Source organism: Callorhinus ursinus, unplaced genomic scaffold (genome assembly GCF_003265705.2).
Source record: "Callorhinus ursinus isolate GAN/ISIS: 27379988/994484 unplaced genomic scaffold, GSC_fseal_2.0 scaffold80, whole genome shotgun sequence".
NCBI classification, from domain to species: domain Eukaryota; kingdom Metazoa; phylum Chordata; class Mammalia; order Carnivora; family Otariidae; genus Callorhinus; species Callorhinus ursinus.
Genome location: NW_027397142.1, coordinates 3,136,431 through 3,148,521, shown reverse-complemented (window position 1 = coordinate 3,148,521; position 12,091 = coordinate 3,136,431). Strand labels below are relative to the sequence as shown.

Here is a 12,091-nt window from a genome sequence, read left to right as displayed (position 1 = left end):
CCCTCTGGCCCTCTTCCCTCTCCTGCTCTCTACCTCTCATTCTCTCTCTCTCAAATAAATAAATAAAAATCTTTAAAAAAAAAGCTGTCTGGGGTTTGGGTCCTGTGTCAGCAGGGAGCCTGCTTCTCCCTCTGCCTCTGCCCCTCTTCCTTGCTCATGATCTCCCTCTCTCAAATAGATAAAAAAAAATAAATAAATAAATTCTTTTTCTTTACAGCAGAAACCTGAATGGTATGAAGTGACCCAATGTGAGCATGAAAACCTTCAGCTCGAATTCTTCTGGATCCTGCACTGACTCCTAGAGGAATAACTCGTTTGCTAGGAGTCACAAGCTAGTGAACTGGGGGAGTGAGATCCTCAGGTTCTTTTGCCGTCGATATGTTAGAAGGAACCTTCAGTAAAATGGTGCTAAGCAGGCAGAACACAACACTGAGGCCCAAGCACTCCTAAGGAGTTGATTTTTAGAGCTTGGTGTCCTTAGAACAGACTCAGTCGTTTGAGAGCTACAGCTGTGACGTGGCAGACCAGAGAGCGAGCGCCCACCCACGCAGGCAGAGGATGGCCCAGGGCTCCTGTAAAGGTGCCCAGGGCAGGTAGCTCAGAGAACACGGGTCTGAGTGCGCGAGGGCTGCTGGCACTGTGGGGGGGGGGCGGGAAGTCTGATGGCAGGTGGGGCTGGAGAGCATCCACAGTGAAAACGGGGACCCCGTTAGTCCCCTCAAGGAGGCCTTCACGGTCTTGGCTGAGACTTTTGCAGGGAGCTGAACAGCTCTGATGGGAAGAACATCAAGTGAGAGGGGAATGAGTGAGCAGTTGAAGTCTCCTTGGGCCTTGCTGCAGGTGGTATCACCGCCTCCAGACTGGAGGGCCCACGAGTCTTGGCTGAGACAAGGCCAGCACCCACACGGGGCAGTGACCCATCTCCTGCAGCCCTACTGTGGGCAGGACCCGGAGCGTGCGCAGAGGGGACGGAGACGCAGCGGGGAGGGCGGGGTGGGATGAAGCAGCTGTCGGTGCTGCCAGCTAGTAAATACGGGGACGGACAGCTTGTCCCCCAGGTGGGAAGAACCACGCCTTTCTTCTCATCTCCAGGATCTAGCGGTGGGTCTAGAGCACGGGAAGGGTTCAGTAGGCAATTACTGAAACAGTAAACAAATGAGTGAATAATGACTATAGAAATTGTGCATACACAAAGGACTGGCCTTTCAGGTCCTTCGCAGGTAGCTGGCTGACCGGCCACAGCAACTGTTGGTCACATCTGTCACCCTGAGAATGCTTGGGGCCAGGTGAATGTTCGAGAGTCCAGGCTGCCCAGCCCTGAGACCTCATCAGGAGAGCTGCTATGTGAGCCACTTATGAAGAAGCCACTTAAGTGGATTCCTCGACTCTCCTTGGTAAGTTATTCTGTTCATGACTCTCCCTGGAGAAGTATCCAAGGGTCTAACAAGCCATGTAAGCAAGGCGATTTTTCATACCATGCAGCTGAAATCTCCCCATTTGGGTAAGCATAGTCAATTTTATTCTCTTGTCTCCAGGGAGACACAGAGCAGTCTCTCATGGTCGTCCACACCACTGCCTTGGGTGCCCCCGGAGACCATGAGAAAGTCAGCTTCCTCTCCTGCGCGGGAGAGCAGAGCCTGTGAGCATTCCTCGGTTTTCTTCAGCTGGATTGTCACCCCCACCCTGTCCCCTGTGATGTGCGCCAAGGACGGCTCCAGTCCTGTCCTGGCAGGGTCCCCAGCCAAAGACAACTCTACCTGCTCTTCATTTGTCACATGCTGAAGCCATCCCTACCCTGAAGAACTCCCAATAGGCTTACTAAATATCCCTTTCAAAGCTGTTCATTTATCACCATTGTGGTAGCAGGCCAGTCAAAGAGAAACCCATTTTCCCCGTTTCTGATCATCTGAGTATGCAGGCAAAGATGCCTGCCTCGAATCCTTCACGTCGGCTAATGCCATGCAGTCATATCTGCAGAAGTCTCCAAAGGAAAAACGGTGTCAGGCCACAGTGCTGCTAAGTTCCCTCGGCTTGCACGCTAGTGTGCTGAGACACGCCGAGCAGGCCTGACCTCCGGGGTGTGCCAGAGATGCACAGAAGGCCCCCGGCTGCCCTCGGCATCTGCGGTTATTAGATGTCCTTGCAGGGATGATGTGTAAGACAAGGAAGGATACCTCCAGACAGACAACTCAATCGTATTCGAGGTTAGCCAGGATAAGACTTCACATAAATAGACAAACACACGTGGGGGCGGGGCTTCACGGAAAGACACAAAAAAGAAACTCCGAGTGCTCTCAATGCAGGCAGAGATTCCTCCGCAAAGGATAGATGAAGAGAGACACCGTCTGGGGAAAAATTTTGAAATCACTTGGTTTTCAATGCAAATTGGCCATGGACACTGACCACATAAAGACGGTGGGGGGAAGCGAGGGGAAGACACTTCCTCAACACTTTACATATGTTTTCTCATTTAATCCCGTTTAATTTAGCCAAATCCGTTTTCCCTGTTTTCAGATCCAATTCTGGAAGCAACACGGTTATCTGTCATGAAAAACTGAGCTCCCAGACCAACGCCATCCCGGACACGATTCTGGCAGAATGGAGGCCTCCCCACGTCCGCCTTCTCCTTCCCTCTGACAAGGGGCCAGCCAGGCGGGATTTATTACCTATGATGTCATTGAAGCTCCAACAAAAGTCACCCTAAAAGCCAACAGCCAGTAATTGGGAGGCCACGGGGAGGCACGGGGGAAAATTCCGTCAGCCCACCCCTGGTGCTGGGTGCCACCTCCCTGGGGCTAATGGGGTCCCCGAGCCTAGTGCGTTGCTGAAGCCCCTCCCCACTAGGAGGGGATGATGCTCAGAAAGCTCGCTGGTGAACCTGAACTGCAGCTGTGCTCTCCGTACCCAAAGGAGGATTACTCATTTCAGTCTGACTCATTATAATTAGAGTAGATTTCCTTTGGGGAGCAATATTTACTTTTTAAAATAAAATGGCAATGAGGGATTTGTTAGTGTTTGCAAGGCCTGCTCACGGGTTGCAGATTTCCTTTGCCGAGGGAGTGAGCATCCAGAGTAGCTGTCACCAGGGTGCCAGTCCTGGGCTCAGGCTTTCCTCAGGGGAGGGCAGCTGAGAGCGCACACGAACCCCTAAACCACGGGTCAGCAACCACAGCCGTCGGGCCAAAATGCCTGTTTTCCTAAAGTTTTATCAGAACGAAACAATGTCCATCTCTTTCTATATTGCCTGCAAATGCTTTCTCTCTACAATAGCAAAGCGGACTAGTTGAGACCAAGATCCTATGGGCTTGCAAAGCCTAAAACATCTGCTACGGGCCCCCTACAGGAAAAGAGTGCCGAGCCCTGCTCCGATGGATAGGATGCTCTCAAGGGTGAGTTACATTGCCTACTACATTCAGTACAAGAACTGTATCATAAAAACCCCAAAGTTCAAAAAAGTTTAAGAACTCAAAACTTTCACGAGCCCATTAGTCCTTTTGGTGCTATGGCCAAATATCAGCAATTACTACTTCACTGAACATTCATTTCCTTGGAGCAGAAAGGAAGTCGAACTTCCCTCACCGGAAGTAATATCCTGAACACCTACACAGGTCCTGGCTACTTGCCTCCACCCACTTGCTTTGTGTTTAAGTGACTGAGGATCACAAGAATGTATTAAGTGATTAATCAATCCGTTCACGCATTCATTTTTGACCTCAACAAATATTTACTGAGCGCCAGGTGCTGTGCTAGGCACCCAGAATACAAGATGACAGTGCTGGATGCCCAGATGAAGGTGGCTGAACGGGGGTGAGACACATCGGTGGCAGCAAGACATCGTAGTGACCGGAAGCTCGCATGGGGACGGAGGAGGCCGGAGGTGGAGCCCAGAGGCGCGGGGAGGGGTCAGGGAAGCTTTCTCAGAGAAGCTGATGCGTGTTTAGCTTTGCTGCCAGTTCCTCTTTAAGAGGTTAAGTGTGAGGACTCTGTAATCACTCAGGCCCACCCTCGCCCCTAGAAAGCATGACCTGAGTATAAAGTCAATTGTCCCAGAGGCAGCAGTGGCTTCGGGCAGGGAATGGGCTGGCCTAGCAAGTAAGGGGTCTGGAGAGTGAGCAGTGTGGCGCCCCGTCTGCCTCCAAATTGCAGATGTAATTCTAACGTCATGCACGCACACGCATACACACACACACACACACACACACGCACACACACACACACACGCTTCCTCCTTAGGTAAACTGTGGGTTAGGTTTTCTGCAAACTGTAGGATCAGGTTGAACGGCCTCTGTTCCAGGGTCTGGCCTCTCCTGCGTGCCGAGGGTGAGGCGTGGGTCCATAAGCTTCGTGATTATCCCTGGGTGACAAGGAGAGAGGCGGCAGGTCTGCGGAAAGAGGCGCCGGCCAGCGTGTGAGTCACGATGTCCTTTTCCTGACGTCTGTGAGGAGGCTGCCCAGCCCGAGCTCTTCCACGAGTCGGGGCGGGGGGTGAGGCCAGCGGGCGAGGCTGTGGGCAGCAGGCCGCCCAAAGACCATGGGGAGCAGGGAGAGACTCTGTGGAGGTGACAGGTCACTTGTACGTAAGGATGGGACGGATAGGGGAATGACCTGCTTCCCAGAAACACCTTCAGTCAGGATTTCAGAGGGCTTTAAAGTGGGCTGTTGGAGACTCGGTCTTGAACAGGGCTCCCTCCTGGGAGCTGCAGGTCCTCCTTGTGGGAGGGTTAGCGCCTCTGAGGAAAAGCGAGCTTCATCTCCTTGCACTGACTGGTGGGTCGGTATCCCCCTGCCATGGCCTCCGGCCTCCCCTCACTTGCTGACTCCCCTTGGCTAGATGCGCTTTCCGGATCCTGATGACGGTGTGCCTGGCGCCGGGTCCCCGTGGTAATAGCCAGGCCAGCGCTGTGGCCCACATCCTCCTGTTTCTTTAAACCATTTCAGGGCAATGGAACCAACATGCAACCAAGGGAATATAATCGCACCACTGGGAAAAACGAGACTATTTTAATTCCTAAGACAGAAGACAGACTGTCCAATATTATCTCACCCCAAGCTTTTGAAAACAATCATTTTCTGTGTTATTTTAGGAAAAGAGTTTTTCAAATGCAGCTTTACGGAATCAGCATCAAGACGCAGGAGGACGTGGTGAGCGGGACCCTGGCCGCGTCACTTGACCTCATACTGCAGGGGCTTCCTGCATGGGGCGCTGCAACCCCCGGGAAGAAGATTCGGGTAATGCTCGAGCCGGAACACACCTGAGAGATCGTCTTACCCCGCCTTTCACTCAACATCCGGCGGGCTGACTGCAGCCCGACAGCTGAGGGTTCCGATAACACCCAGGACTAGAGCCCTCGCCTCTTGCCTGCTGTTTGCTCAGAGCCCTTCGTGCTAGACCGGCCTGGCCGTTCAGTTTCTGGAAACATGTCGGTTTTGCCAACCGGAGTGGGAGTCCGTGTAGGTGTCTGATGTGGAGCCGTGAGGCTGCTCTGGCTGTATGCTGACCTTACACGCAGGGAGCCCGGCCCCACAAAGGCCAGCAAATCCACCTTCTCGTAAAACCCTCGGAAGAACAGGGCCAGACTTCCAAGAGCAAAGCAAAAGAAACTTTCAATGACTACACGATTCTGCTAATTCCTATTGACAGTCCTTTTGACAAGGCTTACCCCTTGACTTCACAGTAAGCCTGTGATCTACACACAGCTACAGTTGGGGCTATCAGGATATCAGGGTATTGGATCTGGGGACCACAGTACAGCCTGTTCCAATTTCAAGATAATTCTCTAACAACAACAACAACAACAAAAAATGACCATTTTACACATGCAAATATTCTGGTGTCCTTTTCCAAAATGTATCTCACACAAACCCAGACATCGAGTGTCATGAGACAGATTCAGCCTCTAATGTGTAAACTTCATCAAATTCAAACCTGGTCACTGAGCTTGATTGGCTTACCAGCTGCTGGCCTTTAGGACCCCAGCCCGCATACTGAAGTTTTGCGTTGCTCACTTCCGGTGGGTCCAGACTTTGAGGATCCCTGAAAGAAAACAAATAAATAGATAAATAATCAATCAATCAATTAACATTGTGGGAAACAAGAATGCTGTATGTTTATCCTCCAGCTCTAACTTTTTCCCTTCTTCCACTGTATGAATTTCAAGAGCTCCTGTTATTAAAGAATGTCTCAGCCTCTGTTAGATTTCCTCAGATGTACATAATTTATATGAAGCTGAACCAGTCCCATCACTGCTTAACCCAGATAGTAAATATTTATCAAGAGACAACATGCAGAGAGGTCTGTAGATCAATTAACATTTTAATGTTGACCCATCAACATCAAAAATGGAAATGCATGGCTATGCAGTAACAAGTCCCCACGATTTCTATTTTCATCTTGGGCTTTCCTGGCGGATCACTTTTTTTCTAAGCATAATGCCAGGGCATTCTGACCTTCCCAAACCAGCAGCCTGAGGGCAGATTCCACACTTTGGTTTGTGCTGGGAAGGAGGGAAGGAGGATGCAGGGAGGGGAAGATTGACAGAAAGATTTTTTTTCCTTTCAAACATCACTTAGATTTTTCATTCTTAATTCACTGATATGCAAAATACTACGCTAACAAAATCCTACTTACATACTTAAATAAACGTCATAATGAAGAAGTCATAATGAAAGAATGAAAAAACCTAACACTTTTATAAGTATAAAATACTTCAGTATATTTTGTAGTTAACACTGTTTTCTACAGCATGTGGAAAAGATTAATTTTCCTATTTCTTCCAGGTGACATATTATCTGTGTTCTGCTGGACAGGCCAGACTCTGTCAGGTGCATACCCTCTTACTTGGCTGTGACATGCAGAAGACACAGCTATGCGTTCATCTACTGAGCACATCTACATAGCACTCATGCATCTACTGAGAGGCTGTGGCTGAGTGGTCTTCGGAAGAGGAAGATGCTGAAGTTTAGGAGTTGCTTGAACAAAAGAGACGAGGCAAGAAGGAAGGGAGGTAAAGTGTAGGTACTGATTCTGGGCTTGAATCAGCAGAAAATTCTAAAGCAACTGCTTACTGATACCACCAGAACAAAACAGAACACACTTAGGAGTAAAAAGTGTTGGGGAAGGCGAGATAGTCTGCGATACCCCAGAGTAGTTTTACAGGGGGTCCCTGGGTGTAAAGAGATCAGGGAAGCCTGAAGATGGGGTGATTAGGTGTTAAGTAAGGGATGGCAATGATAATAGGATTCAGCTGGGAAGGTTGATGACCAGGCAGTTAAAAGAGTAAGGGAGGGGTCTTAACTTTCCCGGTTTTGAATGAATTTTAACAAACCCTACCATTTGTATGTTTTTAATGTTTCAAAGTATTTTCATAACATGGGCCATTTCCTCTTTAACTGTGGGTAGGGAACGGCTTTCTAAGGACTCAAAATCCAGAAGTGATTAAAGAGTGACACATTTGACTATGTAAAATTTTTAAACTTTTTGCATAACAAACACATCACAAACAAAAGACAACTGACAAACTGGGAGAAAATATTTGTAACATATACCATGGAAAAATAGCTAATATCCATAATATATAAAAAATACCCTAAAAAATTGAGGTTACAAAAAAACCGAAAAAAAAAATTAGAAACATGAGAAAAAGACATGAACAGACAATTCACAAAAAGGATATAAAAGGTCCTCAGATGTATTAAAAAGGACCAAACAATGCAAAATTATGGAAATCGAAACTGAAACTACATCGAGATAGCATTTTTCACCTATGACATTGCTCCCCTCCCCAAAAGAAACAAAAGTATGGCACACTGTATTGGTGAGGCTGTGAGGAAAACGCCATCCTCATACTTTGCTGGTGGGCATGAAAACTCGTGCAAACCTTTCAGAGGGAAACTTGGTCATACCCAATAAAATACATACTTAACCCTTGAACTAGAACACTTCTGGGAAGATATACCTCCCACACTACAAAAATACGCAGAAGGTTACATTCATTGCAGCTTTGTAATGACAAAACACTGGAAACAATATGTGTTTGAGGAAACCATGGTACATCCATACAAATGGAATATGGTACAGCTGTCAGAAAGAATGAAGACCTCCATAGACTGATATGGAGTGCTTTTCATGATGGAGTATGCAAAACTCAACAGACCATCTAGAGTATGTGACCCATCATATAAGAAAGGGATAGAAGAAAATATACACGTATCCTCATTTGTGAAATAAAAGAAATACAAGAAACATAAACCAGAAACCAGAGGTTAGTCATGTGTAGGGGGTGGGTGGGAAGAAGCAGGGCTTGGTCATGAGGAGGCTGGATAAGAAAGGAGAAGCACTTCTCTGGGTATATTTATTGGTATAATGCCCAGTCTTAGACCACAGCAGGGTTTCACATACTTTTTGCATACTCTACAAATAAAACTAAGAATTAAAAACAATCAGGATGTGGGGGAACCCAAAAAGGAAGAGCAACACCAGAACAGAGCAAAACCCTGTTGGAAATGAAGCACAAAACTACACGGAAGGGGTGGGGAAGGAAAGAACCAACATAAGTAACTTTGGGAAACAGTATCGTGACTGGATATCATAAAAACAAAAAGATCAGAGGACAATGGGTTAGTAATTCTGAAACGACTTTATGTGTGTGCTAGAATTAAACTATTCTGCAAATATATAAATATAGTGGAGATAAAGAGAGCCAGTTTTCTTACTGCTGGAAAAACAAATTATAAGGAAAAGGGGAGGGCTAAAATGAACTGTGTGAAGTTGGCCTGGAATCAGAGGTATCAGTACAAACTCATGATTTCGAATATATACACACATACATCCAAAATGTAGATATATGTGTCTCCCGGGGTTAGTGGGCATACATAGATGTCCTTGCTCTGTTCACAGAGAGGCCTAGAACCAATGACCCCCAGTAACAATGAGCACACCCACTGCCCATATCTTGGTGTCTAAACACCATCAACCAAGGAAAGTAAATAGGGCTCCTAGGGGATGTAATCGTATCCGGACTGGAACAGAGAAAATACAGAATGAGTCTGGAACATCTTAAGGGTCCAGAAAGTGAGGAAATACTCAAAAGAGACAGAGGCTGGTTCAAGGAACACAGAAGCCAACCTGAAGGAGTTTCTCATGGCCAAAGCTAGATAAATCTGAGCAACTAAATAATCAATAAGAGTATCAGATTAACCCATAGGATAAAATCAATATTCGTAAGTCCATACTAATATACATAAGTAATCAAATACATAAAGCAGCTCTTCCTCATGAGAGAATCCCAATTAATAAGTGTAGAATGAAGGAAGAAAAAAGCATTATACATGTGGTATTTTTCACTCAAAATGGGCATAAACCTCACTTCAATCATGAGAAAACACCAGACTGGGGCACCTGGGTGGCTCAGTAGGTTAAAGCGTCTGCCTTCGGCTCAGGTCATGAAGCCAGGGTCCTGGGATCGAGCCCTGCATCGGGCTCCCTGGTCCCTGGGAAGCCTGCTTCTCCCTCTCCCGCTCCCCCTGCTTGTGTTCCCTCTCTTGCTGTCTCTCTCTCTGTCAAATAAATAAATAAAATCTTAAAAAAAAAGAGAAAACACCAGACAAACCCAAACTGACGCACACTTTACAGAACAGCTGACCAATAATCTTTCAAAGTGTCAAGGTCATGACCAACAAGGAAAGACTGACGAAATGTTGCCAACTGGAGGGCATTAAGGAGAACTAATGTCTAAAGGAATGTGGGATCCCAGGACAGGAAGGAGACATTGGTAGAAAAATAGGTAAAATTCAAATAAGTTGAATTAATAGCAAGGTGCCAATGTTAATTTCCTGTTCCTGATAATGACATTGTGGTGATAAAACACACTAACAATATTTCAGGAGTATAGGAGAAGTAGGGATAGGGGTAGAGGGGAATCATTTGTACTGTTTTTGCCATCTTTCTTTGCCTAAAATTACTTTAAAATAGAAAGCTAAAAAAAATCTCATTGGTTATGAAAAATATTATAGAAAGAAATGAAAGTGAGAGAATTTCCCTCCCAACATACTGTAATCTTGATATTGAATTGGAAACAAGTCTTTGATACTTAGCATGGCATAGGTGCTCATACACGCATCTGAATAAACAGATGAGTAAGGATGGATGGGTTATGGGGGTGGCTCTAAGTAAAAGACCTTTTGCAAGTTTAAAGACAAACCTAATGAATTCATTAGGTCTGGGTTTACCTAGAATTTTCCAAGCATGGAGCACAGAATAAGAAATTTTCAAATCCCATAGTCTTACTGAATATTGAAATGCACTTTATTAGGTAATGATTTCTAGGAGGAGTCTTGGATAATGGGGAACGGCAGGAGATTAGTCTCTCTCTAATCTAACAAGTGTAAATCCTCATAAATGCTAACTGGAGATGGTATCTCCAAGTAGACAAAGTGCCCCAGAGGATTTCATGAGCACCCGCCAACAACACCATGACCACATGTGCATCCGGCCTTTGTTACCTTCACTCCTTCTGGAGGGCTCACATACGCTCCCTTTCTCTCATCGTCAGCACATGAGACACATTTCTACATCGAGAAGACAGCAATCGTTAACAGGAAAAGCCTGTGCTCCAGCCCCATGTCACACAGATCGGGTGCTGGGTGCAATTCTCAGACTAGCCTCAACGAGGAAGGGGGTAATAGTTACCCTCTCCTCCACAGGATGGTCGTGAAATCAAGAGAAACAATGAATGTTACTTTATAAACTCTAACATGCTCTAAAGAAGGAGTTGTTTTTTATTTTCCTAGCTAGTGAATCTCTGAAAGCTCAACTCCTCCATGACGACCGAACTGAGTTGCCGAGTTGCCTCGGTCTGTGTTTAGGAAAACACCATAGTGCATGCACTTCACACAGGGCAGGGAGCTCGGCTGTGGTGTGGAAAGAGCTCTAAGAGGCTATAAAAGTAATTCTGAATTCTGCCACTAATTGGCGGGGGGTGTGTGGGGCAATAGAGAAACTTAATCTAAGTTGGTTTTCTCGTGTATAAAATGAGAATAAAAATGCCCACTTTACAGGGTTGGACTTTATGATCCACTGTATATGCAAACAGGCAGTACAGAGCTTACCAAGTAAATATTCAATAAACGCCAATTTATTCATTGGTAAACTGGTAAATAATTCAGTTGATTGTGCATACCACTATATATATATATACGTAACTTTGACCAAAGGTCCAATAATGTATCAGATCTGAGGACAAATTTACTATAGAACTCAGCAATAAAACAAACACCTTGATTCCTGTATTATGCAGGGGTGGGTTTAGGGACCTCAACCCTCAACCCTATTCTCACTTGTTTCTATGAAATAAGGCTATATTTTGCATTGGAATATAATGGTATAAGATTCATTTGCTTTCAAGTTAACGTGGATTTCAGGGTGGTCTCTTCAACTTCCCCTCCCACGTGGGGATTCCGTCTGCAGTGACTCAGTTGGTGGTCATCCAGGCTCTGCTCAAACCTCCCACTGAATGGCTTGCCTTGCACAATTCTTTCTCTGCCTCAGCCTAGCAAATGGCCAGCTTGGGTTTATGCTCAACCCACCCCCTCATATAAACACCTAGGCCCCTGGGAACTAGCAGAGAAAGCACGGAGCCAGGTGTAGTTCAAGTCTGCGGGGTACTAACCCGTCCCACCATGACTGCTCAGTTATCTTCTTCTCAACCATGATTCCAATCTGTCCTGCTTTCCTAACTCCAGTACCTGGAAATAGGACTTGACTTGCAAATAGGCTCTTTGCAGATGTAACCGCGTTAAAATTAGGCCATTCTCAATTTGCGTGGACCCCAACCCCATCCTAATCTCTTATAAGAAGGGGAGAAAACACAGAACAGACAGACTGGGAGAAGCCCAGGTCGCAACGGACGTAGAGCCTGGAGTGACCACATCCACTAGAAGCCAGAGGAAGAGCGGAAGAATCCTTCTCTGCAGGTTTCAAGGAAGCGTGGCCCTATCGACACTTTAAGTTGGATTTCTGGCTCCAGAAGTGTGAGGGAGTGAACTTCTATTTCGTTACGTCACTGGCTTGTGAGAACTGGTTACTGCAGCCCCG

General features: G+C 46.4%; 1 protein-coding gene across 5 annotated transcripts in view; it reads right to left on the bottom strand.

The window, feature by feature from the left end:
* The window catches only part of DPP6 (dipeptidyl peptidase like 6), a 949,209-nt gene that overhangs the window by 161,582 nt on the left and 775,536 nt on the right, over positions 1-12,091 (bottom strand). For all 5 annotated transcript variants that reach the window (XM_073887499.1, XM_073887496.1, XM_025862147.2 and 2 more), the window contains exon 7: positions 5,953-6,034. In XM_073887499.1, coding sequence (XP_073743600.1) covers positions 5,953-6,034 — 82 coding nt within the window. The remainder of the gene's footprint in view (positions 1-5,952; positions 6,035-12,091) is intronic.